General features: G+C 46.4%; 5 protein-coding genes across 5 annotated transcripts; 3 read left to right on the top strand and 2 right to left on the bottom strand.

The window, feature by feature from the left end:
- Window positions 1-426: 426 nt before the first annotated feature.
- On the top strand, window positions 427-750 carry PtA15_5A848 (uncharacterized protein; the record flags this gene model as incomplete). Its single annotated transcript, XM_053169652.1, has 1 exon — window positions 427-750. The coding sequence occupies one exon, from the start codon at window positions 427-429 to the stop codon at window positions 748-750; it is 324 nt and encodes a 107-aa protein (XP_053020828.1).
- Window positions 751-9,673: 8,923 nt separating this feature from the next.
- Window positions 9,674-10,456, top strand: PtA15_5A847 (uncharacterized protein; the record flags this gene model as incomplete). The annotated part of the gene is made up of 2 exons (XM_053169651.1): window positions 9,674-9,971; window positions 10,260-10,456. The coding sequence occupies 2 exons, from the start codon at window positions 9,674-9,676 to the stop codon at window positions 10,454-10,456; spliced, it is 495 nt and encodes a 164-aa protein (XP_053020827.1).
- Window positions 10,457-17,576: 7,120 nt separating this feature from the next.
- PtA15_5A846 (uncharacterized protein) lies at window positions 17,577-23,473 on the top strand (the record flags this gene model as incomplete). Its single annotated transcript, XM_053169650.1, has 3 exons — window positions 17,577-19,659; window positions 22,608-23,048; window positions 23,136-23,473. The coding sequence occupies 3 exons, from the start codon at window positions 17,577-17,579 to the stop codon at window positions 23,471-23,473; spliced, it is 2,862 nt and encodes a 953-aa protein (XP_053020826.1).
- Window positions 23,474-24,206: 733 nt separating this feature from the next.
- Window positions 24,207-25,973, bottom strand: PtA15_5A845 (uncharacterized protein; the record flags this gene model as incomplete). Its single annotated transcript, XM_053169649.1, has 6 exons — window positions 24,207-24,623; window positions 24,696-24,956; window positions 25,022-25,249; window positions 25,319-25,540; window positions 25,619-25,697; window positions 25,807-25,973. The coding sequence occupies 6 exons, from the start codon at window positions 25,971-25,973 to the stop codon at window positions 24,207-24,209; spliced, it is 1,374 nt and encodes a 457-aa protein (XP_053020825.1).
- Window positions 25,974-26,113: 140 nt separating this feature from the next.
- PtA15_5A844 (uncharacterized protein) lies at window positions 26,114-26,345 on the bottom strand (the record flags this gene model as incomplete). Its single annotated transcript, XM_053169648.1, has 2 exons — window positions 26,114-26,198; window positions 26,279-26,345. Coding segments are annotated over 2 exons (152 nt in total), but the record flags the coding sequence as incomplete, so codon positions are not given.
- Between the last annotated feature and the right edge of the window lie 268 nt (window positions 26,346-26,613).

Raw genomic sequence — 26,613 nt, 5'->3', positions numbered from 1 at the left:
ACGCTAATATGACGCTTTTTGTAGGGTAGCGTAGCTGTTGCGGTGTTGATGGAGTTGGATAAGTCCTTGTCCCACGATTGAACTGATATATTGCTGGAGAATCCTGTTGGCCCTCAAAGTCGTCAACCTATTGAATCTTGTCTGATTGAAGAACTGCCGCCATTGCCCTCCTTGTTGACTAATCCGATTGGATCGGGAATGGTCCCTCCAAACAACCCGGGATTGTCTACATCTACACAGGCAAAAGCTCCGACACCAAACATCTCTTCTGGTCAGCATAGACGTGTGTCCCGGGGAGCTCTTTCAGAAGCCATTCCTGGTTCTACTCTTCGTCGCAGCCAGTCATCAACCCCCCAACAATCATTGAAGGGGTCTGGGTCTCATTTAACAAACACCTTTAATGGCTCAACAGAAACTAGATTGCAGATGTTTGAGAAGCAATTTGCAGCTGATAAAGAGCGCTTCAATCTTGAAGATACGCGAGAGACTGAACGCACCAACCTCAAGACGGATCGTATCAAACGTGAAGACAAGCGGGAAAAATCACAAGACAGGAAGGACAACCAGCAACATGCCGATCAACTTGAATGGGAGCTTGAAAAATTTAACTGTGAGAAAAAGTTGGTCACAGATCGAGAGACAAAAGCTGATCAACTGCAAGGAGAAAAGAATAAGATGGTCATGGAGCTCCTTTGTGAGGGAAAGTCAACAGCCGAGGTTGAAACTATCATCAATATGATATATGGATAGGATCAATCTTGGTCCAACAATATTGCTTCTCTTGGTCCTTCCATGTTGGTGCATGATTCAATCTTGCTACATCAATGCTTCTCTTGGTCCATCAATCTTGGTCCATCAATCAATCTTGCCACAGTTAAATAACATAGAGAATATGAAATAAATACATGAGGAAAGCTTTCCTATCTTCATCTGATTGATTGATTGATCAAAATTATGTTTATTTTTCATCAGAGCTTTCTTCTTCATCTCATTGATTGATTGATCAACATTTTGTTTAGTTAGACATCATAGCAAATATGAAATAAATACATAAGAGAAGTTGGCTGATTGATAGGAATTGGAAGAACTATTGAGAATAGAAAACCCAAACAATATTGATTTCATTATGAGAAAAAAAGAAACCACATATGATAGCTAAAGAGGCAAAATACCTTGTTTGTCATTATAAGCTACACAATCAGCAGTCAAACGGTCTCGGAAATCCTTTGCAGGTGGGTTTGGTTCAGGTTCATCATTGTTGGCCTGCGAGACACTTTGGTCATCTGGGTCAAGCTTGATCCACTGGTCTCCAAGCTGAGCCAAGAAATTGTGAAGTATAATGCAGGTGTACAGCCAAGCCGCAAATTGACAAATGTGGTTTTTAGTATATAGCTGCAATCACATCTCGCGTAGTGAGCTCCATTGTGTCTTGAGGATTCCAATTGTGTGTTTGTTGCGCACGCGGGCCTTCGCCAAGCAATAGTTAAACTCTGTATTGATCTGTTTGTAGGCTTCTGGGGCCTTGTATGCTGGTATCGCGGTGTTCGTCAATTCATAAGCTGAATCTGCCAGGAGGTATTGTCCTGAATGTTTGGGAAAGCAGGAGGACAGTCGCATTCAGTTAGACCATCCGCACCGGGCGCTAAGTTAGCCCGGATTAGGGCACTTAGTTCGACCCCGCAACCGCATCGGGTTGGATCAACCGGGGATCAACTTGACCCGGAGCTTGGTTTGGAGCTAGTGGGGTATAAATCTAGCCCCCACTAGTCCTCGGACTAACCTCAAAATGAATATTCATCATGCTTTTCAGCGTGAACGTTATGTTTTTAGGTGCCAAACACATAACATATAGGCACCTAAACACATAACCTCTGACGTCCTCGGACCCGCTAATCCCCACCCATGCGGATGGCCGATCGGATTAGTGTATTCCAATTGTAATCCGAGCTAGTTAGCCCAGGCTAATCTAGCCACGGATGCGGATGCTCTTAGGAAATACATATTACCCCTGCAATTGGAAAAAAACTGTTACATACCTTCATCAAAGAGGTTTGATGGATCATTGTGCAGCTGCATTTGCTTGTAAACTCGGCTGTCCCCACAAGTACCCAGCCAACCAGTGATGAACAAAGTGATGTACTTGTTGCAGTCGCAGATAATCTGGGCATTGACTGAGTATCGTCGTTTTTGATCGTAGAATACTTCGCTGTCGTAACCTGGCCGCTGAAACAAGGGGATAGTCGTACCGTCCACAAATCCAACACAGCCTTCAAATCCTTCTTTTCGCATCGCATCCAAGATTTCTGCACGGCAATTGGCATCCGGCCACACAACATATTGGCACCCAATTGTGATAATTGCCTCAATGACTCTGCAAGTGACTTTGATAACAGTTCCTCACCCAACATTCAACGTTTTTGAGAATCGTCCAACAGAGGCTCCATTGCCATTCATGCCAAGTCGCTCAAGAGTAATGGCTAGTTGATGGGCTATTGGAAGCTGTGGTCAAACCCCTCCGCGATGAAATACAGGATTCGCACAAATCAGGTCAAGTACATCAATGAATCCCAACTTTGATGTTCTTGCAGCTTGTCGGAAATCTTTGTTGGACATTGAAAAAAGCCTCTCTAGGTCAAACTTGTCTCAAGTTTTGGGAGTTGGTTGTGGTTCAAGATATTGGCTTGACAAAGTATGCTGAAGGATGTCTTCAAACAATGTCTGATCACAAAAGAGCAAGTCATACGCTTGTTGTAAGGAACTGTTCTGTGGAAACAATAGCTGGGCATCAGAGGGGATAGGTTTCCTGTCCAAAAGAGCATTGATTTCTTCAATCTCCAGCCAAGCAATTATTAAAAAAAGATTGCAGATGAGAGTTTGACGTTCTGAGTATCCCCGCATTCCTAAACAAAGAGGATTGGTTAGTGAGACAAGGAAGAAAAGAAGTGATGGGGATGAGTACCTACCAGTATGATGGTGTGTTGATGTCCTGGAGAGGGTTGTGTAGGTTTGGCGGTGGTGATGGATTTCACTATCAGTTGCGCTTCCATCTGCTGATGGCACATGTGGTGGTGAAAGTTTATGCACGTTTTTTTACACAGCTGGTTGTAACTAAAATTTTGCTGGTCGCGGCCCAACGTGAACCGGGCTAATATCTCTGGTGAGGGATTATGGAAAATGATCAAGTGAAATTTATTTAAATGGGAATGCAACAACGGGAATAACAAGTAATTGGCAGGTAGTAACAAGAAATAGAAAATTGGGTTGGTGTGATTTGAAGGATTGGACAACAGAGGTTTGAAGGGCTGAATTTTCAATGAGCTATGATAATCAATCCAAAGTGCAAGAGGGCAGGACAATTGATTCAAGAGCGCTTCATCCACTTGGCGTCATCCTTAAGAATATCTTTGCGCGGGCGACCACGCCTCTTGGGGGCGACTTCTTTGTAGAGACTGTAAAATGAAGATGTGTCTGGTGAGAGTCAAACTCACAACCTCAGCTATTCTGAGACACATACTAGAGTGCTGCCTTTACCAACTAGGCTACAGACGCTTGTGGCTGCCAGCTGGGTGGTTGGTTGGTAGTGCTCATGGGTTGATCCGACAGCCCTCCATACTGTGGTGATACATCATGGTAGTAGACTAACAGACAACTCAACATTCTTCCTTGCTCTCTTCTTCAAATTCTTCTTCAGATTCTGTTTTGCCGTTGTCAGAAGGGTCGGGCGTGATATTTGTTGCCTTACCTTTCCCTTTTGTTGGCTTCAAAGTGGCCAACGTCGGCTTCAACTTATCTTTCTTTGAGCTGCCTGGGGTGGGGTGTTTGGGTGCGCTGTGTGTTTTCGGTTGGAATTTAGTTCTGACAGATGGGTGTTATGCATGTCAGAGGTGTAAACAAGTGCAACGGTAACATGGAGACGTACGGAGTTCTGGCTGCCTTGAGTGCTTGCCCAATATGAGCGCTTGTGGAGGGTAACAATGAAGCCATCCCAATCTGGTGACCCAATGTGACTGCAACGTGAGAAACCTGAGCGGGAGCGTAAGCTGGATTTAGACAGTGATTGGAAATTGAGGCTCACCACCACTACTGCCATGTTGGTTTCCATTTCAAAGTCAACCAAGCGGCCTGCTATTTTGACTTTGCGGCCAACAATGAAAAGGTTGAACATTTTGACCTGCAATATAGAGCCGGGCACTATGTGCTTGATTGAGAAGCGTTTATGGGCCCGCTCATGAATAGCGGTGAGTACATGGATGATTGTTGGTGAAAAATATAGTAATAATATGACTTACTTGTGGGTCCCAGTTGCTGTGGGTGACAATGACTTCCAAGTTAGTGGTCCCATCCCCGCTAGCGGAGACGGCTTCTTGACAAGAGGTGACCAAGCCAAGCGAGTTGACTGCTGCTCTATTTGAGAAGTTGAGTGTGTTGTCAGCAATAGGAATCACGGGCGAAGCCATCTCCTGAACGTATGTGAGCTTGGGTGTGGAACCATTGTTGAGCGGCAGAAACTTCCCAGTCAAGTAATGGATGAATGTGGGGTCGAGCAGATTATTGAGGGCTATGTTGGTGGTCAATTGGATTTCGAAGTCCTCGCTCTTGTTGTTCAGTGCGCCAGCACACTGAAGGTAACTCGGTGTAGTCACATTCCTGTACTGGTTGGCCCTGACAGCTTTGGGAATGGACTGGAATGAATAGTAAGCAGGGGGTAGGTCAATTGAGGGAACAGGAGGGCTCACCTCGCCAAGGGGTTCAAATAAACCTGTCATGCTGGCAGGGTGGTTGGGGGTACAGTTAATAGACATTCTGGAACGGGTATAGGAATGGGTGGTATTTGGAGTATGAAAAGATTGAGAATGTGATGAAGGTGGTGAGTACAGAGTGGAAGTGCACAGGAGAGTGCTTTATATAGTGAGGAGGTGTGTGACGGATATGAGTGGTTTTCATGCCAAACACCATGACGTGGCAATGAATGAATGGGCCCGCTCGCAACGTTGAATATAGGTTGGCCGGCGGCACAAACCAGGCCAGTTGGATTTGATATAAACTAAGTTAAGCTGGGCTTGCCTGGACACTATCAAAGGCACAATAGACAAGGCGTTGAGGGGTGACAAATTGGCCGTTGTGGTGTTCAATCTGGTTCTAAGCCTCAAGATCAAGATTATCAACATTTTCACACCTCAAGATATTCATCTCAAGATCAAGATCCTCAAGACTCATCAAGATTTCTTTTGTTTCATTTCTTTTTCTCTTCTTCATCATTAGTATTATATTATTATTCAGTTTGATCAAACTTGACTTTATGTGTTTTGGTGTTATTTTTTTGTTGCTTCTGACTTATCACCTCTCCATATTTCTTGGTCCTAACACATAGCTATGTGGTTTTTGTCTCTGTTTGTTGTGCTGTTTTCCTTTGTTTGTGGTTTCTTTCCTAGCTCTCTGTTGTGTGTAGTTAAGGATGTGATGACATGTCCTGTGACATGTCACTCCCCAGAGTCCAAGTTCAAGTTCAAACTTGGAGGATGGGACGGCATGGGACTTGCTCTGATCCACAAGAAATTCCATCAAACTTTTCTGATCCGCTGGCAGTATCCCCAGCATTATCCTGATTCTTCATCCTGATCCTTATCCCTTTATCATCATCATCCAATCCTCAAACAACCAACCACCGCCGACGGTATTCCATCCCCATTGTCTCTCTACAAATCCCCCCCCCAACGCTATCAAGTTCCGATCCTCATCTCATTTGCCGGACCACCACGAGGGCAGCTCAACAGCACCTATCCCCTCAACGCTCTGCCTACCGCCTGGCACGGTAGGAGTTCCACGCCGTTGGTGATGTGGCGTGGCAAGATTTAGAGCTGTTTACAGTTAAGGATAAGGGGGGGTAAAGCATTGGGAACGTACAAGGGTGTGTGCCTGTGGCAAAGCGCAAGGTGATTGAGTTTGCCCAGAGGTGTTTGTCCATTGATCGGTAGTGCCGCGCAGGACCTGTTGTGATAAGTGCGGATACAGTTAGTGGCCACCACGGTGAGGGTTGCCTGGGCCAGATGTGGTGGCAATACCTGCGGTAATGGGTGTACCTTTTTCGGATTCATTGGGCCTGTTGTTAGTGTGGTGGTAAGTGGTACCAAGCGGACAGTGGAAACGCGCGTTGGGGGCGGCGGCGTGGGGTGTGTGCAGTTACGGCGGGGCATTGGAGACAGACAGTGGATGGAGAGGGAAAGTATGAATGCAGGGACTAATTGTGTATTGAAGGCTTATTTAAGGAAAGTGGAGTTGCGCTGGATTGATGCGCCAGGGGCTCTGGTTTTGTCCTACCCCCTCCCTGGGAGCCCACTAATCACTTGATTAGGGCCTTCCTGGACTACTCTAACAACCGGCCCACTTTTTCTCGTTGCTGAGGCACAGCTGGAGGGTCATCCATAGGGCCTTCGGGCCTTTGGGGATTTCAATGTTTACTGTTATTTGTGTGGCTGTTTATGCCAATCCAAGTTTCTTAAATCCACACAAACGTGGAAACCTAGATCTAAGTTTTGGCATATTTCTAATTTAAAAAGAACACAACAGAAGAGCACCAATTTCTACAATACAGGCAGCTGTTTAAAATATCCCCAAAGACCTAAAAGGCCCTATGGATGACCCTCCAACTGTGCCAAAGCAACAAGCAAAAAAGGGCCGGTTGTGAAAGACTCTGTGAAAGAGCTGTCAAGGAGGGGCCTAATCAAGCAATGTACGGGGCCTCCAGGGAGGGGGTGGGACGAAACCAGAACCCCTGGGGGGAAAAATTGACACCCTCCCCTCCTCCTTAAACACCCAAACTCGGCTCATCCATAGGGGGAAAGTCATGACTCTTGACTCTAGGCGCATCCGGCGCCACGACCACTGTATCCTTGTCAACGCCACGCCACCCAGTCCCACCCAATGTAAACCCTCCGCTGGACAGGGCCCTATCACCTTCATTACTGTGGCAGCCGTATTGCTGGACCTATCATCATTGGCTGTGGGGCAGGCCGAAGACGTTGTCGCAAGGATCTTTGAGCTTCAGCTTAGCTGGACCCGTTGGGTGTACATAGGTGTTGAAGCAGCTGCTCAAACAAGCCTTGTTGTTTGATGCAAAGCAACCTTTGATACAAAATGGCCTCGTACAGTCAAGATACCAAGCACGCCAACTAGACCTTCAACAGCCAAAGTGAGCTGTTGCCCGTTGCCAATCCTTCCATCCTCATCCTGTTGCTGTCCACCAAGTTTGCCGCAGCTCTCTCGCGCTGATTGTAATTGATCACTCACACCAAAGACCACCAAAGATCCTCCCACAAGCATCAGTCAGTGTCACCCCTGCTCTGAGCGCTCCTAGGCGGCCAAGCTCCTCAAATGGCAGCTGTACGTTAACTTTGGCTCTTCCAACCCAACACAACATATTGCACTTGTCCAGCTTCTCCACTTTCAAGGTTCCAAGACGCTCAGAGTTTGGCTCGCTTTCTTCCTTTGGGTCAACTACTAAAAACAACTGCTTCTTCCAACTTGGCGGGTTCTTTATGGAGGTGAGATTGACACAATACGGGCTCTGGATCCCAAAGCACCTCGCAGCAAACAATCTCCAAGGCCACCGGCGGACGTATGATCTCATCTCAATCAACATGGCTGTGTTTCTGTTCTCCCAGAGCTTCCTGTTCCCCTTCTTCGACCATCTCAGCCTCATTAAAAGTTTTCACAATACTAAAGGTGTTTATTGCTCATAAGAAAAAGGTCTATCTGCCAAACACAGAGACAAGAGAATAATGAAAAACAATGTTTTACCTAAAGGGGGAAAGTTGACCGACTAAGGTGGAGCAATAAAAGATATTGAGGTTGGATTAAGATGAAAAAGGCTGCAGTGCAGCTAAGGTCGCGCGGTGGCGATAGGGACAATAGCGTCTAAGAGAGGCGACTGCGCACAGCGTCAGTGCTATGACTTCAGGGAAGGAAGTTTAAGAATGAGAGATTCTCTTACATGGACTCGGTAGGTGGAGCGCTTAACATCAGCCTAACCGAGCTAAAAGACTTTGGATACTCCTGGTATCTGTGGATTGTAAGTCCTGATAATTAGCATCCAAGTGCTATTGTATGGCACAACAGCGCAGGACTTACCTTCTCTCGAAGAGCTGGAAATCCTTTTGCTGAGGCTTGAACCCGATGGGTCTAGATGGGAGTTGGAGGTTGGCGTGCTGTATTAGGGATAAGTATCCTGTCAGCATTGCTGTCCTAGCTATGGCGAACCCGGCTTCCCAACTTACCTTGAAGGTGGTTGGATCCGCTTGGGTTGCTTCGGCACTTCGTCTATTGTCGACATGGCTATGGAGAGAGGAACAGAGTTTCAGCATGCGCTTGGAGCATCCACCCTTGTCTCTGTAAACCCGCTCGGTAAGGCAGATTTACAGAGCAGGTAAGGGATTTTCCACCCCCGTGCCCTCTTTAGGGCTCTTTAGCTAAATGTTTTTTTGGTAAATCTTTAAGACTCGCTAGATTTACCAAGCCCTACAGAGCCTCTGTAAGGAAAATTTTGACAAGCCTGCCAACCCCTTGCCAAACACAAGTACATACATACTACACAACAGATATTGTAAGTACATGCCAACCCCTCTCCACCCCCCGCCCCCCAGAAAAACAAACAAACAATAATATAACACTTTGATTGACCGGTCATGGATCGACCGGTCATTGATCGACCAGTCAGTGATTGACCGGTCCTTTATCGACTGGTCATCCCATTCAGTCAATGATAGGATGGCCGGACCGGTCCTTGATTGACTGGTCATCAATGGGATTACCAGTCAATGATAGGATGGCCGGACATTGATAGACCGGTCATTGGATAGAACAACCGGACATCGATATGATGACTGGTCATTGATAAGATGATCCATCAATAGCCGGTCGGGCCGTCATTGATAGGATGACCGGTCATTGGATAGCACAACCGGTCATTGGGATGACCTATTTATGTAGTTGAAAGGATGACAGTCCGGGCATCGGGTCATTGGCCTATATTCTTCCGAATATGTGAGCTGTGTTGTGCTTACATACATACATCCAAGTTTATTAAAGACACAGATTTGCCAGAACACTAAAAAAAATTCAAGGGTTCCCCCTGTAAATACACAAAATGAGAGAAAAAAAATCATGGGTTTCCCCATTGGACAAAAAACCAATGCAAAATCCGCAACAATCAATATGTGAATCAAAAAAAAAAAAAAGATGCAGCTCTCTAAATTCTCAACCTAGCCTTCCAACATCAGCAGTGCTGTGCCCCCAGGCTCAACCTCCAGCCCGCGTCAAGCGCGCAGGTCAAAAAGGTTGGACGTGAAGGCCCCCGGCCTGCAGCAAAGGCTGCTGACCAGTGGGGGGCCCACTCTTTGCCCCTCAGACTGTGCACGTGCAACAGCGGAGGGGTTGAGGACAATGGATGGCTGGAAGTGCAGCATCTCCAATTGCCTGGAGAAACAGCTACAACAACAAGCTACCACCTTTTAAGCTCTCCGCTCCCCGCCAGGCCAGACAGCTCGCTCCCCTCACGCAAACGCCACGCCACGCGGCGGCCCTGTAACCGTAATTGATTCCACGGCAACGCGCAAACCACCCCGTGGCCTTGCAACCGTCCACTGCTTTGAACCCCTCATGATTGGTCTCCCTAGCTATGTCAGAATCCCTCTTGCCACCTGAAAATGCTGGATTTTTGCCAAGCCATCGACAGACAGAAGCGCTTGCGGCCCCAAAGAACGCCAAAACAAACACAAAAGATATCTCAATAGATTCAGGAATTTTACAAATTGAGTTTGGCCGCGCCAAGAGCCTCGATACCATTGCAGGCGCCAAAGCGGCTTCTACAGCCAACTTGGTGATTGTCAGCCAAGTTCTTCGCCAAGCTCCTCGCCCCCCATCTGGCCGAGCTCAACGGTTCCTCCTCACGCCCTCAAATCCAGGATTGTCGAACGGTTGTGGGATTCCGTAGTCATCTTTGCACTGGCTGACGTACGTACTGTATCATGGTTGTGCGAGTTTTTCCCCTCCCCCTGCTCTCTTTCCTACTCCCAACTCGCTAATACATCCAACAGTTCCACCCGATGCCACATTTGGCAAACAGAAATTTGATGGTGAGATGATTGCAAAATTTTCCTCCTCCTATTTCAAAGAGAGGGGAAGCGCTCCTGTACATAGTTGTTGCTTCAGCGTTGCATACAGGTCAGGATTGATTTTCCCACATTTCCGCTTCACTACCTTAGCATACAAAGTCAAAATGCTCATGTGGCTGTTCTTCATAGCCAAAGAAACCTCGACAATCCACTTGAAAGTGTCCAACCTTCTGACGCTAATATCCTTGCAAGCCTCTCGTACCCGCGAAGAAATCTGCTCTCCTGAATCCGCACTCGCATCGGAGCCCACTGAACGCAAATTGACCCACCTTTGTAAACTCAAATAAATCTACAACTTGCAACTCGATTTGCTGCAGCAGCAGCCGCTACAAGCCGCCCCCATTGCGCTCGCGTGGTCTTTTATACCCCATCAGCTGACAAATATTTATGAAGTCTTTGGAGGGCGACGAGGAGGGCCACGACGAGAGCTAGAGGTTGAGAGGGTCGAGGGGGGTCGTGAGATCGTCTTGGCGGTCCTGTGTGGCCGTCGAGGGAGTCGGGGAGCTTAGGGCATCGGTTCGGCGGTCCTGTGTGGCCGTTGAGCAAGGGGGAGAGGTCCGGGGTCCCGGATATTGGTCCTGCGGTCCTACGTGGCCGTCGCGGGGGTCAATTCTGCGGTCCTACAGTCGTCTAGTCAGGCAGGTTGAGGCAATGGGTCCTGGGCGTAGGTCCGGGTTGGGTAGTCCGTCTAGGACACAAGATAAGCAGCTGGTCTGGCCGGCTGAACGATCGGTTAGAAGGCAAGTGTATAGGCAGGGAACTGTAGCCAGCCAATCGCGAGGAGGGTGGCGCAGCACAGGAAGGAGGTCGGGCCCGGTGGAGCGACGAGGCGGCGGAAGGGTCGGATTGAGAAAAGACGAAGAAGGGGCTGTTGTCTAGCCAAACAGCCGTCCGTTCAAATGAAAAACAAGGGCTACGGTCCGTTCGACCGGTCGAGAGAAGTGGAAAGAGGGGCCAGTTGGTTGGCTGCTCCAATCAAGATCAAAAGATAGCAAAACCAGTACGGTGAGGTCAACTGGTTCGTCGTTTGGTCCGTCCGTTGATCAGTCCACTCGATCGTCTGATCCAGACTTGGGAAAGTGGTTTCGGGTTGGCTCCTCAAAACATAAAGTTAAGACGATCAAACGCAAGCGAGGATGATGGGGCGAGAGTCTCGTCTGTCTTCAACGAGTCCGTCTTTTCCTTTGTCTGAGTAGTGGGGGAACGGAGGCAAGGCAAGTCGGGTCGTGTCAATCATTCAGCTGATTGGGCTGTTGTCCACTGATACATCCGTCCGTTTGTTCAAGAGACCAAAGAACCCTTGGTGCTTCGCCGTATGGGATCCAAAAGGGGCCGGCGTTTGATTGTCCGGTCAAGTCCAAGTAAGAGGAGAAAAAGGGGTTCTAATTGGGAGGCCGGGCAACTGTTTGTCCGACTGAGTTCAGAGAAAGGAGAGGCGCTGTTTGGGTTGGCTCCTTGAGACAGAAGGGAGGCGAGCAAGCGCGATCGAAGAAGGTCGAGAGGAGAGAAAAAAAAAATCCAGGGGGGTCGAGGCTGGGAACCAATGAAGGCAAGCCTCTGGTTGGTTTTGGTCTAGAAAAAAAAAGTGTAAGGAGTGGAATCTCCTTCACTGATGAAGTGACTCGAGAGGGGCACAAAGGCACAAATTCTATGACCAAGGACTGTATTTCAAGATGAGCGGGAGCTAGCTCAGAGAGATGTGTCAGTCTACAGGGATCTCTGCTCTATACAACTGGTGAGAAGAGAGAAAGAGTGGATAAAGTGAAAGGGGTGAATGGCTTACCTAGCTCAGAGAGATGTGTCAGTCTACAGGGATCTCTGCTGAGCTAGGGAAGGAACAGGCTGAGACTAAGTACTGGTGGATTATGTAACCTAACAATGATAATTGTGACAGCTTTGTGAGACCCCAAAGGAGGGGGCTTACATCAACGACTAGCTCCGAGGGCTTTCCCACCCGCTTACCGTCCACCCATACATTGGCCATACATTACCAAGATGAACTAAGTCCAAAGGCAAGCCCGGAGGGAGAGGGAAATCCAATCGTCGATGAGCTTTGAGAACGATAGGGCCCCGGGGTCGTCGCTCATGCTGTTTTCGAGTCCTTCCACTTTGAACAAGTTCACTACTGGCTCCATCTCCAAACACACTACAGCCGGATCTCAGACAATGGCCAGGACAAGCAGACCACCGTCATGGTTCTCTACTATCTATACAAAGATCCCTCCGACTACCAGGCCGCACTCATCGAGAGATTCTCAGACCAAGCAGTCAGTTGAGATGGATTGACTAATCTCTCCCGGATGCCCGGGCAGACAGACAACGTATTGGTCTGTGGACAGATGGTCAAAGATCTGTCCACCTATCTGCACAAACTTTGTGAGCTGCTGCTCTATGTACACCTGAGAGTCCGAACTGATGTTGTACAAATTCCTGGGCCCTCAGGAGAGAGATGCGGAGACGGAGGGAGACCCCGGCAATCTGGGTATGGATGATTGCTTGCCAACTGAGGTAGAGGGTTCCCTCCTGTTCAACCATTTGGCCTTATGAGGTATGTCTTCATCACACCCACATATGTATACCTCCACTTCTCCACCTGTCCTTGATGTGAGCTCAACCAACCACTTTCTTGTCAATATTATGCTTGGCTAGCCGATAACGCCCCTACACACAACATACCCTTCTCTCGGCCGTGCGAGGGGCAGAGGAGAGCCGGAGCGGATTTTCTTGCAACATAACTGATACGATCTAACAGCTACGGCTGGCACTTTGATATTTAGATATGCTCTGACTAGGCAAAATTCCGGATCATATCTCCAGGGAGTTGGTAAATAAAATTAAGCCACACCATTGGAATAGTTACCCCCATGAGTCATTCTTTGTTTTATTCATCCTGTTCATATTAATGAAATGCTGTATGAGACTGCATTGTTTTGAATCTTGATGTAACTATTTCACATCACCTCATGCTAATGTACTCCAAATGGTTGCTGTCAACCTATCTGTTATATTAATATACTTGACGCTTCCCCTCCATCATGGTATTTCAGCCCCTACCATGCCCAGCTTACAGTCATGAGAAAAAAGAAAAAAGCCTGGTTTTAAGTTGTAATTTGGGTCATATAATTGACTGTCAGGTCAGTCTGCAGAATCAATTCAAGGTTGTTACTTCTACCAAGTCTTCACTAATGTGATGTAATATCTAAGATATCATTGCTCCCCTTCAATTGAAAGACTACTGTGAATAGTTGAGCAGATGTGAGGCTTAATTTTCATGAGCAGAGTGTTGAGGCAATTATAACAAACATATGTGGTCACCCATGTCTGCCATATCCCTTCAAGTGGAGAGTTCCAAAACAATACATGGGAATTTCAACTTCAGACAGTTGTCAAAAGGTCAGGACAGTTGAACCCAGCTATAGCAATATCTAACACATAGAAACAGATCAACTAATTGTGCTGGACCTATTTGTGCTGAATACTAAGCCCACAATTTACAATTAAGTTTGCTCTTCAGTATCAACACCTGATTTAAAAAAGAACTAGACCCCAATTTTACATATGGGATGAAGAATGAATGACATTCCTAAGTTTTCAGACAAGCTTTTTCAAAAGCTGCTTTTATTCCATGCTGTCAACTAATCTATGCACATGAAATTCTTGAATTGCTGATAAAATGTGTCAGCCTTAGAGATACATTAAGTATCCAAAAGACTGCAATAACTCAGTAAATAATAATAATTATTGAATTATTATTGCAGAATCAGATTCCTCATCATAAATTAAGGGGGGTCACCCACTCAAAGTACCCCCTTATTCCTATTCCTTCATGTACTAATTGTATAAATAAGAATTGGCCACAGAAAGCGCCCAAAAATAGTATTACATACAAAAATTTAGTAAAACAATTAAAGTACATAAAAATAAACTGTTGTACAATAATGAGTAATATTACTCGTGTAAAAATACCCCGTGAAAGTATCATGTAGACTTCTACAGAAGCTCTTTCACATGACAATTGGTTATAAATATGTCATGTGACAGAGTCAGGGAAATTAGTCTATTTCAATACAATTAAAATACCCACAGCCAAGCCCTTATCACGGCTACAGCCCTGGATACTCCCGTAGGGAGAAAGGACTCAGTGTTTTACGCCCACTGAAGTCCCCTCTATAAATAGAGGCCTCTTTGGCCCTCAGGAAAAGATCCCCCAGACCATTCACCGCCCACAAACTGTAAGTTGCCGTGAATATTCTCCTCTGCTACAGAAGTAGCCACTTTTCCCTTTAAACCATCCCCAGCACGTAAAATCCACTGGATTAAACCTTTAAATATCAAAACTCCCTTATTAGCATATTTACAAGCTTTATCCTTAAAAGTAGTTGCCGTAAGACCCCCGCCTCTGACAAGCAGCCAATCAGCTTAAGCGCTTACCACCTACTTTTTACGCCAAATTTATTCCCTGTAATTAATAATTATATATTATTAATTACATAATAAATCTTCCTCTTTTTAAAAGAGTGTTTAAAAACCCTTGTAGTGGCCAACTTACCACGAAACAAGTTTAGTAATTTACATTACTAGTGTTTACATCAGCACAGTTATAGTGCTAGGGCCCAAAACCCTTAATTTTGACGGGTTTTTGCCCTAAGCTTCATAAACAGAGCTGTCAAAATGCATACATTCAAGTTTATTTCCCTTTCTTGTAGCTCCACAACTATGCTGGGATTCAGCCTATCCACAAAGGAAAGAACCTGATAAGTGATTTAACTCAACTCAGAGAGATATACATGTGACAATCAAACTGAATCATGAGGTGAGAAAGGTGGGTGAGATGAGCTTTGCCACCTTAAAAGATGAGACTCAGGCTGAAACTGGACATGGTTGGGTTCATACATGTTTGTTCTAGGAGCCTCTGAGCAGACAATTCAAGTGGTATTGGTGCGGTGGTTTCAAGAATCAATCAAACTATAACTTGTATGTGCAGCGGCGAAGCCGCCTTGGCCTCTAGTACATATTTATGTACGGCCATTCCGAAAAAGCTTGGCTTCTTTGGAAGGACTTTCCGCTGGAAATTTGCTCTGGATTTGCCAATGTATGTGCATCCAACATCAAGTTTGGACACATGATATCCTGACCTGCGAGCGCAGTCGCTTGCAGGATCCCACCAATCAAGCCGTTTGGTAGCGAAAAAAAAAACACGCCGGCCGCTGGGACCAGCACCTTCCAACCTCGCGACCATGATCAAAATGCCATCCAGGGTAGAATCAGCCAAATCGCTCAATTCTGAACTCAGAATTAGGAAAAAACGAAAGGAACAAGATGATTGAGGGCATCTGGCTGCTGTATATGCACCCTGCATATAAGAATGAGGTGGGCATGAATATACATATCTCCAAACTTGCCAGTGATTATTGGCAAATCCAATACAAAGTTTGAGTGGAAATTCCTTCCAACAAAGCCAAGCTTTTTCAGAATGGCTGTAGACACGAGGGTGGCGGCGGTGTCTTTATCTAAATCTTTATAGCCTACCGAGCCGCTACCTAGCGATGAGGGTGGATTTTTTCTTTAGCTAAGCAACCAAGCCTTGCGGGACTCGCTGGCTACCTAAAGATTTACCGCAACGAGGGTGGATGCTCTTACTCCTTCTGTCTGGGAGTCGCATGCATATGCATGGACCTAGGGAATGCGCGGACTTACCGCTGTGGTAGACGGGAAAGTGAAAAATCAAAAGTTTTTTCTCATACAGATATTTACTCACAATACAAGATAACATCAAACAGACCTCATAAATGGATTCTACGGCCAATTTTACCCCTAGTCACCACTGGAAGCATCACCTGAACCCCGCTGGATTGGAACCTACACTTCTTTGGACACTGGACACCCATCACACGTTCAACATACCCAGTCACCAGCCTGTCACCAGCCTCAAGTCAAGGATCACAGTATTATGCTTATACACATCACCGGATACAAACATACATCTCCCCATCAGACTACAGTCATTACATATTATCAAGTACTCTTCTATTTCCATATTATGATGTCATCACACACTGACTCTGCAGCCTCAGAATTCATTTATGCACCCCCTGCATCCACCTGTCAACTCATGCAGTCTACTGTCACTTTACGCAGCCTTCATGCGGCCCTACTGCATTCTTATGACATCATTTATGTACCCCTGACACAGTATGACATCATTTGTATCTACTCCCACCAGCTAAAATCCCTCACACTGTTGTCTAGATTAGTTGAAACCCTAACCCACAAGCCCTCTGGGGCTCCACTTTTGTCTATATAAGGAGCTCTCTCCTCCCCAGTTGTCAGCTCCTCAGTTCATTACTCACCAATCACAGTCACCCCAACATTTACAGTTACAGCCTTATATATACTTAACAACCTACATACATAACAACCCTTACATTAACAATAAACAACAAATTATTCAGTGTCATCAACAAGCTCATCTTGAACCAACCAACCCTATCACTTCATTAAAACTTGCCAAGCTTACCTTGGTGGGTCTTGTTATCTGATAGTATAGAAGGGCAGAGTTTGCACCTCCATCATCCCCTTCTCCATTCAGCAAAAGGTTCTCAGGAACACTTTTGAGTCGTACAAGGGAGTCCCCAATGTGATAGGATAACTTTGTTTGATCAACAACGGATAATCAATTTCAACCATATAACCTAAAGAACCATTGTCTACGGATCTCAACTTCGAGCGGCGAGAGGAATCAAATTCATCAACAAAACCATATACTCAACGGCATATTCAGTTATTCTGTTGAACAACTAGTCAAGTTTTAAAACCATCCAACAAAACAATTACAAACCTCTGAAAAAGGAACAAACTTACTACCATTCTGAGCCGAGACTCTTGAAGAAGCAGGCCAACTTATTTTCGAGAAGACGGGACAAGACCCTAAGTAGCTGGATAAGTTAGGACACTGTTAAAAAGACCTTTGGAACTACTCGAGGAGCAGACCGATTTATTTTTGAGAAGACGGGAAAGAGACCCTAAGTAGCTGGATAAATCAGTGGACTGTTCTACAGTACTTCCCAGATTGATAAGTAATTTTTTTTTTTTTTTTTTAGAAAGAACACCCCCAAATTGCCCTGGTAAAGAAACCAGAGACCAGAGATTATTGTTTCTTTTTCAGAGCACAGTAACAGTTAGCAGAGGATCGTCACATCACAAAACTAGGAATCAAGAAGAATCAACATGAGTTTACCATTTAGTACATTGGAATTGGACAGCGGATTTGCTCCCTCCACCCCTTTTAGAAACAGGCCTGCAGACGGTACTACGGGTTTACTGTGGACAAACGATACACCACACAATCCCCCTCCGCCGCCTAGGAAAGATAAAGGAAAAGGACCAGAAAATCAGTTCAGAGAACATATGGACGAAGAATTATCAGACTCCGAAGAGACTCCACAACACCAACATATCCCACCTCGTCATAACACCCCGCGTCAACAGCAGCCATCGGGGTACGGGATCCACAACACAGAAAATGTTCAAGAAAATATGTACCAGCCTCAAAGACAACAACAAACACAAGCCGGAATACCAGTCCAACAGCCTTACCCGGTTTACCCACAGCAGATGTATCGCCAACCTCAGCCATCGATTCCAGCTAGACCAGTTATCATCAAGGACCCAGGACTTTTCTACGATGGGAAACAATTTATGAAGTTTTTATTACGATTCGAGAGGATTGCAAATGCTTTTGGAGCCACGGATCACGATAAAGCTGCCCAGATTTTACGATTTATTTGGACAGAAGAACTGAAGTGCGAACTCGAGGAAATGGACGGATACGATGATTACGATTGGAAGAAACTACGAGCCGATATGGTCAAAACCTGGGGCGAGTTAGACAATACCATCATGTATACCACCGATGACCTCATAAAACTAGCCAAACAACAATCCAAGTCTGGAATTGCAACCCATCGAGAGTACAAGGAATATCTTGGCAAATTCACCACAATCCTTAAGTACCTAGTCAAAAACAAACACGTCAGTAAGAAAGACGAAGCTGGCGGACTGTTCTTAAGCGCCTTCCCGATAGAAAGCCAAAGGAATGTCAAGCAAATTCTAGTCAGTAAGGATCAACTTCCAAAAGCTAAGGATGGCAGTAATAAGGCACCGAAATGGGAAGACTTGATAGCGGCAGCGGAAACCGAAGTTCGTGTGGACGATAGCGTATATACCAATTTCTCAAGTTTTTCTGAGTCAAACTGCACGATGCAGAAGGAATTGGATCAGAAGAAAGGTGACGGCAAACGACGTGAGCAGATGCTAAAAGAAACCCCAAATGAGAAAACGGTGGACCAAAAGTTCCAGGACATGCAACAAGAATTAGCCGCGCTCAAAAACCAGCTTTGGGGCAATCAACCCGCAAACTATAATAGACAAGGTCCCTCAGACAAACAGGAATTTTCGCGAGGAACACCTCGGCCAACCACTCCCCAATACGAGAATCAATCTTGTTTCTATTGTTCACGAGATGGTCACTTAACATATCGATGCCCGGAATTGGCAAAGGATGAAGATCAGGGATTAGTAAGCCGTCGCGGTAGAGACTACTTCCTGCCAGATGGACAACAAATACCATTTGTACCTTCAAGACCAATACGAACGGTGGTTGCAGGGGCATCAGCGGACCCACAGATGCAAGAAGCAATCAAAAATCTGGCGGAATCACGACAGCAAGGAAATGGTAACACCCCGGTTATGAAGACCTCAGTACAAACCATCCATTGGAGCCCTCCTACCTTAGGCGTGGAAAACTTCATGAGATCTCATCCTGTCACTAGGTCAGAAGCTCAAAAGGGCCGACGCGAAGTTAGGATCCAGGAACCAGAAAGAGAAGCCATGGATATCGATCATGAAGAAGAAGTGGACAAATCATCGAAAGAAACTCCGAAAAAGGCGCCTGAGAAAGTCTGGAGCCGGGAACGAGTACCGACAATCCTGAAGAGAGACTCACCAGAGGAAGTTCTACTACAGGACTTGGACAACGTCAAGATTCCCACAACGTTTGCACAACTCACTACAATATCGCCTTCATACACAGAACAGATCATAGCAAAATTACAGGGACGTCTGTCAGGCAAGAATACCTCCACCACCTACATCGCAACTGAAGCAGCCAAAGTAGCTGCACCAATGACCACCTTACCAGAGGAAGAAGGACCTTCAGATCCATGCTACTACATTTGTGCCCTGGGATACGTAACCGCGCAAGTTGGGGGAGAAAAAGTCAACTTTATGGTGGATTCCGGTTCTATGGTCAACGTCATACCCCGATCAGTAGCGGAGGACTTGGAGCTAGAATCTGTGATAGTGAACATACCCATGCAAGGTGTTGGTGGAGCCAGATGCGACATTACCGGCGTAGTCAAGAACTGCCCAATACAGATTGGCCGATTCTCCGGACCCGCTCACCTCTTTATATCACCAAAGGCTCAAGATTGTATTTTAGGGCGACCTTTTCTATTTGATTACGATTGCACTTTAGAATACCACGAAACAGGGGAGACTCTCACGTTTCAAGGAAACAAGGGTTGGCAAATTTCAGTACCATTGGCTCGAACTGGACAAGGACGAGGATGGGATAATCGAAAAGATCTCAGTACCAATAGTGTGAAATCGGCTCCGACATCTGAACCTAGCAATAATGAAGAACACCGAATGTTTAAGAAGAAACAAAATCAGCATTTTTTATAACTACCGGCGTTCAAATAGGGAATAACTCGCTTCAGCTAGTCGAACGGGTTATATCTCAAGCGCCGGGTTTCTTAGACTGGCTCAAATACTTTTTCTTAAAATACCTTGGAAAAACGGCAAAACAAACAAAAATATATCTCTTCAAACTCTTATCAAACAAAAAGAATATCCTCATCATTTTTCTTACTCTATTAAAAATCTTTAGTAACCGGAAGAAGAACTCACCATCTAAATCTGAATTATCTGAAAAATCTATTATCCTTGAATCAATCCCTTCCATCAACACCTCAAGAATAGAACCAACCAGACAAGCCACACAACAAACTATCGGATCCCTACTATCTGATGGCTTAGGATCCCTGTTTCAAAGCAAGTTATGTCAGAGTTGGAGGGACGGAAGCTTGTGGTGCATGACAAAGTATAAACCTGTAGCAAAGAAAATCAGACCAATCAATCAACCAATTCCACAAGCACTGAATCCACCTCTTCAAAGACCACCGCTATCACGAGATCCCTACCAAACGCCTCTTACACCTCATCCACCGGACTTTAAGCCTACCGCTAGGATTACGGAAGAACGCTTGAAGGTAGTAAACTTTGGACCCGACGGATGGCTGTGGGAGGAGGAATTAAAATTATTCAAGCATTTAATCGTGATTTGAGAGAAAGCTGTGGCCTTCACGCCAGAGGAAAGAGGACTCTTGAAACATTCATATGGTTTACCCTATGTCATACCAGTAATTGATCATGTACCATGGCAGAAGAAACCAATTCCAATCCCAGCAGCAATCAAAGACAAATACGTGGAGCAAGTACGGGAACGGGTACGGAATAAACTCTACGAGCAATCAACATCAAGTTACTCTAGTCCGGTTTTTTGCGTACTCAAACATGACGGGAAGTTAAGGATAGTCCACGACTTACAAGAAATGAATAAGGTCACCATCAAAGACGCAGGACTACCGCCTGCAACAGAAGAGTTTGTGGAATCCTTTGCCGGGCGAGCCTGTTATGGATTGGGTGATATTATGGGAGGATATGATGAAAGAGAATTGGCCCCGGAATCGCGACCTCTCACCACCTTTGATACTCCACTAGGAAGATTTCAACTCACCAGACTTCCGCAGGGCGCAACCAATTCAGTAGCAGTGTATCAAGCACAAATGATGTGGATTCTCCAGGATAAAATACCCGACCACGTAGGCGTATTTATTGACGATGGCGGTATCAAAGGGCCAAGTTCCACATACAATGATGAAGTTCTAGAAGAGAATCCAGGAATCCGACGTTTTATCTGGGAATACGCTCAAACACTGGAAAGAATATTGTTCCAGATTGAAGAAGCGGGACTCACTATCTCAGGAAAAAAGTTTGCATGCTGTGTACCTGCCTTGGATATTGTGGGTCATGTGGTCTGCAAAGAAGGACGAAGGGTTTTGGATCAGAAGAAGAATAAGATAACGACATGGCCAACTCCCAATAACGTCACGGAGCTCCGAGGCTTCATGGGAATCTTAACTTACGTCAGGATTTTTGTCAAGAATCTGTCCGAAATAGCTGCTCCACTCCGAAGGCTGACACGAAAGGACGTAGAATGGCTCTGGGACAAAAGCTGTGACAATGCCTTCAATCAGCTGAAAGAGATAATTGGAGAAGATATCACCCTGAAGAACCTTGATTATTCGAAAGACGCAGGGCTTATTGTTTTAGCAGTGGACTCCAGTTTCATTGCGGCCGGTGCAGTACTTTCACAACAGGAGCTTGAGACCGGATTAAATCAACCAGTATTATACGAATCGATTGTGTTTTCGCCGGTTGAGTCAAAATATTCACAGCCTAAACTAGAACTCTGTGGGGTGGCACGAATCCTGAAGAAATTACAAACGCTCTTATGGGGTCAACATTTCGAACTCCAAGTGGACGCACAGTCTTTAATTCAGATGATCAACTCGCCTTCACTTCCCAATGCCCCCATGACAAGATGGGTAGCATTCATCCAACTTTTTTTGTTCGAAATGGTGCATAAGCCAGGGAAAACGTTCACAATGCCAGACGCCTTGTCCAGACGCCCAATAAGCGATGAAGAGGAAGAATTCTACAATGATACAGAAGACTTTGACAAGGAAGAACCCCTAATCAAAGCCTGCTCACGGTATAACATAATTTCAGCCTCAATGGAACTATTGGAGTGGGAGGCTTCTGGTTTCTGGACAGACCTCAAATATTATCTACAAACACTGCAGAGACCCTGTTCTATGGATCTGGAGGATTTTCAGAAACTTAAACGAAAATCGGTTAACTATTTTATCCAGAATGGACGACTCATGAGAAGACATTCACCCATGCCACAACTAGTGATCTCCAAGATATCCTACCAGAGCAAGTTATTACAAATGGTTCACAAAGATCTAGGTCACCGGGGACTTGAGGAAACATACCAGCAATTAGTCTGCCGATTTTGGTGGCCAAGTTTGAAGAAAAAAGTCAAATTATGGGTTCATAGCTGCGAACCTTGTCAAAAGAGGGACCCATTAGTTCCACGAGAAATACGGCACCCCACAGGAGAGAGCAGCTTATTCGGACGAGTAGCTTTGGACGTCTGTCATATCAAAGCTGGACGGTACAAGTACTTGCTGGTAGCACGGGATGATTTGTCTGGATGGGTTGAAGCAGCTCCTCTGGTGAAACTGACAGCCGCAACTATTGGAAAATTTCTCCTTGAAGAATGGGTCTATCGATATGGCGTAATCAAAGCGGTGACGGCAGACAATGGACCGGAATTCAAGAATGAATTCATCAAAGCAGTCGAAAAGATTGGAGCAGTATTTAGGCCTCCTACACCTTATTATCCTGAAGCCAATGGTATGATTGAAAGAGGACACCAACCCATTAAAGACACCCTAATCAAGATGTGTGGCGAATCTGGTGGGAAATGGAGGGAATATCTGCCTTCAGTACTCTTTGCTGACAGAATTTTGACAAAACGCACAACGGGATATTCACCTTACGAGCTGGTGTTTGGCCAGAAAGCGGTTCTCCCGGTTGACTTGGAAATGGACACTTATCTGGGTATTGATTGGACTGAAGTCAGCACCACGGAACAACTCTTGGAGGCAAGGACTATGCAACTGGAACGTCGAGAAGAAATTCTAGGAATAGCTCACGAAAAGTTGATGAAGGTCAGAAATTCATCTGTTTGATACTGGGATCGACGAATGGCAGCAAGACTTCGGAAGCCGTTAGATCCAGGAGAACTAGTTTTGGTCTACAACAAAAGCCTGGAGGATCAGTGGGTAAAATTGTTTGCAAATCGATGGAACGGACCTTTTCGGATCAAGCAACAACTACCCAAGGGTTCCTATATCTTGGAAGAATTGGATGGGACTGAACTCAAGAGGGCTTATGCAGCTTCACATATCAAACGGTTTTACCCTCAAGGACGTGAACTAGCAGACATTCAGGAGGATGAGGATCCATCTCAGCCGGAGTCTGCAGACGACGAAATGGAGGAAGTATCTGGCAACAGTTCGGATGGTGGATCATCAGATGGCTCTGACTGAGCTGGATTACACCTACCAGGGTTGTTGTTTAAGTTGGGGAAGGAAAGAAGGCCTGCTCCTGACAAAGTCACTCTTTAAATGATTTCAATTGTCAGTTCAGTGGATATCAGGACCAGCTTTTCAAACCACAAAAAAAAAAAAAAAAAAAAAAAACTCAACATAAAGTCATTAATAAAAAATAAAAAAAAAAAAACCTCACACAGTTTCTATACTGTTCCTTCTTCTCCATTTCTCTTATCTTTTTTCTCTCTCTTTCTCTCTCAGTGGTATGCTTACAGGGAAGGTTGGGGACAACCTGTTTAAGTTGGGGGAGGGGGGTCTGGGATGCAGATTAATTTCAAGAATGAAAAGAACAAAAGACAAAAATAAAATAAAAAAATAACTAATCATCTTAAATTTTAGGGTTCTGGGGGTTTTACAATTTTTTTGAGTTTCTTTTTAGGATTATCTATTGATTTTTTTTGAGAAAAACATGTTTTACCCCGGGTACTCTGGACAAAAGATCAGTAACAACAAAAAAAAAGAAAACTAGGAAGAAACAAACCAGAGGATCAGTATTGTGGGTGTAAGCAGGTGTAAAAAGAGGAGGAAACTCACGAAGGAACTAGTCATTGTAGCCAGCTTGACGCATGGTAGATCGAAATTCTTCAGATACGACCTGGAAAATGTGAACTCGCTGGATTCGACCGTTGACGACCTCGTTGGGAATCTGCTGGCAGTAGGGTACGAAGGCTCAAGCAAAAGTGTGATAGAGCCTAGTATAGGCCTCGGAGTCGATTGCGAAACGAGCACGATGCTCAATAGCTAAGGGACAATGGGGCTCCAGGAGAGCTTGGACTTGGAGGTCGCTTAAGAAGGGGAAATCCTCGATCGGGGGTTGACCAATGATGGAGGGGGTGGAAGCACGAGAAACGCTACTCATGCTGACGTCGTCCGCCAGATCAGTCTCGGTGACGCCGTCGGCATTGGCCTCACCATCGGCATCACCATCGGCATCATCAACGCCGTTGGCATCGGCACCACCTTCAGGATCAACGGCATCAACCTCAATGGGTTGATGACCGTTGGGCTCGTTACCAGTAGGCGCGGGCTGGTTAAGCCAGTCGGGTAAGGTGGTCCACGTATCATCCCACTCAGGGGGTGGAGGGACCTGTTCAGGAAGCGCAGAAAGAAATGAGCGGCCGGGTAAGAAATAGGTGATAGAGTAAGGAGAAGGATGTACACCACCCAACCACTCAATAAGGAGGTCCATCCCATCATCGGCGCGATCGGTCTCGGCAGTAGCTTCCCCGGAGTGGGATGAGCCTGACGCACCCGAACCCTGGAAACAATCCCCGTACTCGGCTGAGGAATGAGACCCGTACTCGGACGAATCTGCGACCGAGTTTCGACAGCTGGTAGCCGGCGAAGTGAGGTTGCTAGGGCGAGGAGCAGCTGGTACCAGCCACTTGTCGCCTATGACAACTCGGTTGGATACTAAGAACTGTGTGGCGAAGATTGGGAGTCAGGAACTCGTATGGGAAAAAGGGAAGAGAAAGATTGACTCACTGGATTGTTGGCTTCGTCGGAAGCGGGTCGATAAACGGGCGAGTTGGGATGCGATCTCTCACCCGGGAGGCGCGGTTGGTATACTGGAGACGCTTGGCCGGGACTGGCTGCATCCGCACCCTGAAAGCGGGGGTGGAGGCCCACCAACCCGGGGGGAACCCGCGACGGGGAGGGCGACGGGGTCCGGAGTTTGGTCGGGGAATCCGGACGATCACTGGACGCGATAATCTGTAGTAACCGAAGAATGGAGTCAGTTTTGGACCGGATAGTTTACAGCGGTCCGGATATACAACTCACCGAAGCCACTTGGGCCATCGCCGATCTGGCAACGACAAAAGGCCGATGATCCGGAGAAGCCGGGCCATCAGCTGAGCGATTGACTTGGGTTCGAGGTTGGTTGGGGCGGTTGAACGCTTCCAAACGCTGGCGGGACCATTGGAACCAAGAAGGACGAATCACCCCGCCTCTGTACATAGGCCCGTCCATGATAAGGATAGGGTTGTGTACAGAGGAACCCGGCTAGGAACAAAACGACCAACGGGGGGTCAGCAATGCCGAAGACAAACTACTAAGTATAACAAACAGAACAAAACACACTCGAGCTGAAGCGCTAGCAGAAGCCCCGCAAGCTCGTAACGGGTAAGGGGACGGGGAAAAGTAGGTACGATAGTGGGGTCTGTTGGACATGATAGTAGACGGAAAGGATAAGTCTAGAACTCAGTACTGGGGAGGAGTGGGGTGGATGATGAGGTTGGAGGAGGGGGGGGAACCTTTTTTATACTCACCTCGGATCCTGTGAGGACTCATAGGGACTTAAAGGCCCGTAGTCCTTTTGCCCCATACGCGGGCTCTGAACGGAGGCCACAAACCGTTTGTAACTAAAAGTGGCATTGTCCGACTCGACCGAATAGTAACCCCAGATAGAGTCAAGCCTGACGGCGTGCAGGGCCATCTCCCTCTCCGGAACCATACGTACATGAACCCACGGCCCGGTCTTAAGAAGCAGGTTGCTGGAGGAAACGGGGAAAAAGCGGCCGATTAGTCTTACCGTCTTAGGGCCGGCCGCTATGAGATCGCCGGCTGAAAACCAACCTTGCCGGCGAAGGCAGCCCAATCAGAATCCCCGAAGACCTGTCAGATTTGGTGGTACGAGTGGTGCGGGTAATAAATCTGACAGCTGCATCAGCCAACGTAGCGGCCACTCAGCTGTTGAGGAAGAACACAAACGCACTCACTTCAATAATGAACCCTGCTCACCAGCAGGGTTCAGTATAGCTGTAGGTTTGGATGGGGCGAGACCTTGACGGCACCGGCGGTGGACCATTGGCGGCGGTGACGTATCGGAGGGAATCGGAAGGCCGGCGAAGCTGAGTATGGTTCTTGAACCCCAAACCCATATGCCCTTGAGCTCCTGAATAAGCCATACCCCCGAAGGGGGTACAACCGACACACATACACACTCGAGACCCGGATGCGGGGCTGGGATAGCTGCTGGGCGGGTACGACCAACACTAAGTACCCGGGCCCAAAGCCCGATCAGTCAACCACCAAAGGCGGGTACGAGTCCCCGATCACTACTCGACACCCGAGGC

This window comes from Puccinia triticina, chromosome 5A (genome assembly GCF_026914185.1).
Source record: "Puccinia triticina chromosome 5A, complete sequence".
Lineage (NCBI taxonomy): Eukaryota > Fungi > Basidiomycota > Pucciniomycetes > Pucciniales > Pucciniaceae > Puccinia > Puccinia triticina.
This window is presented reverse-complemented; position numbering and strand designations above follow the sequence as displayed.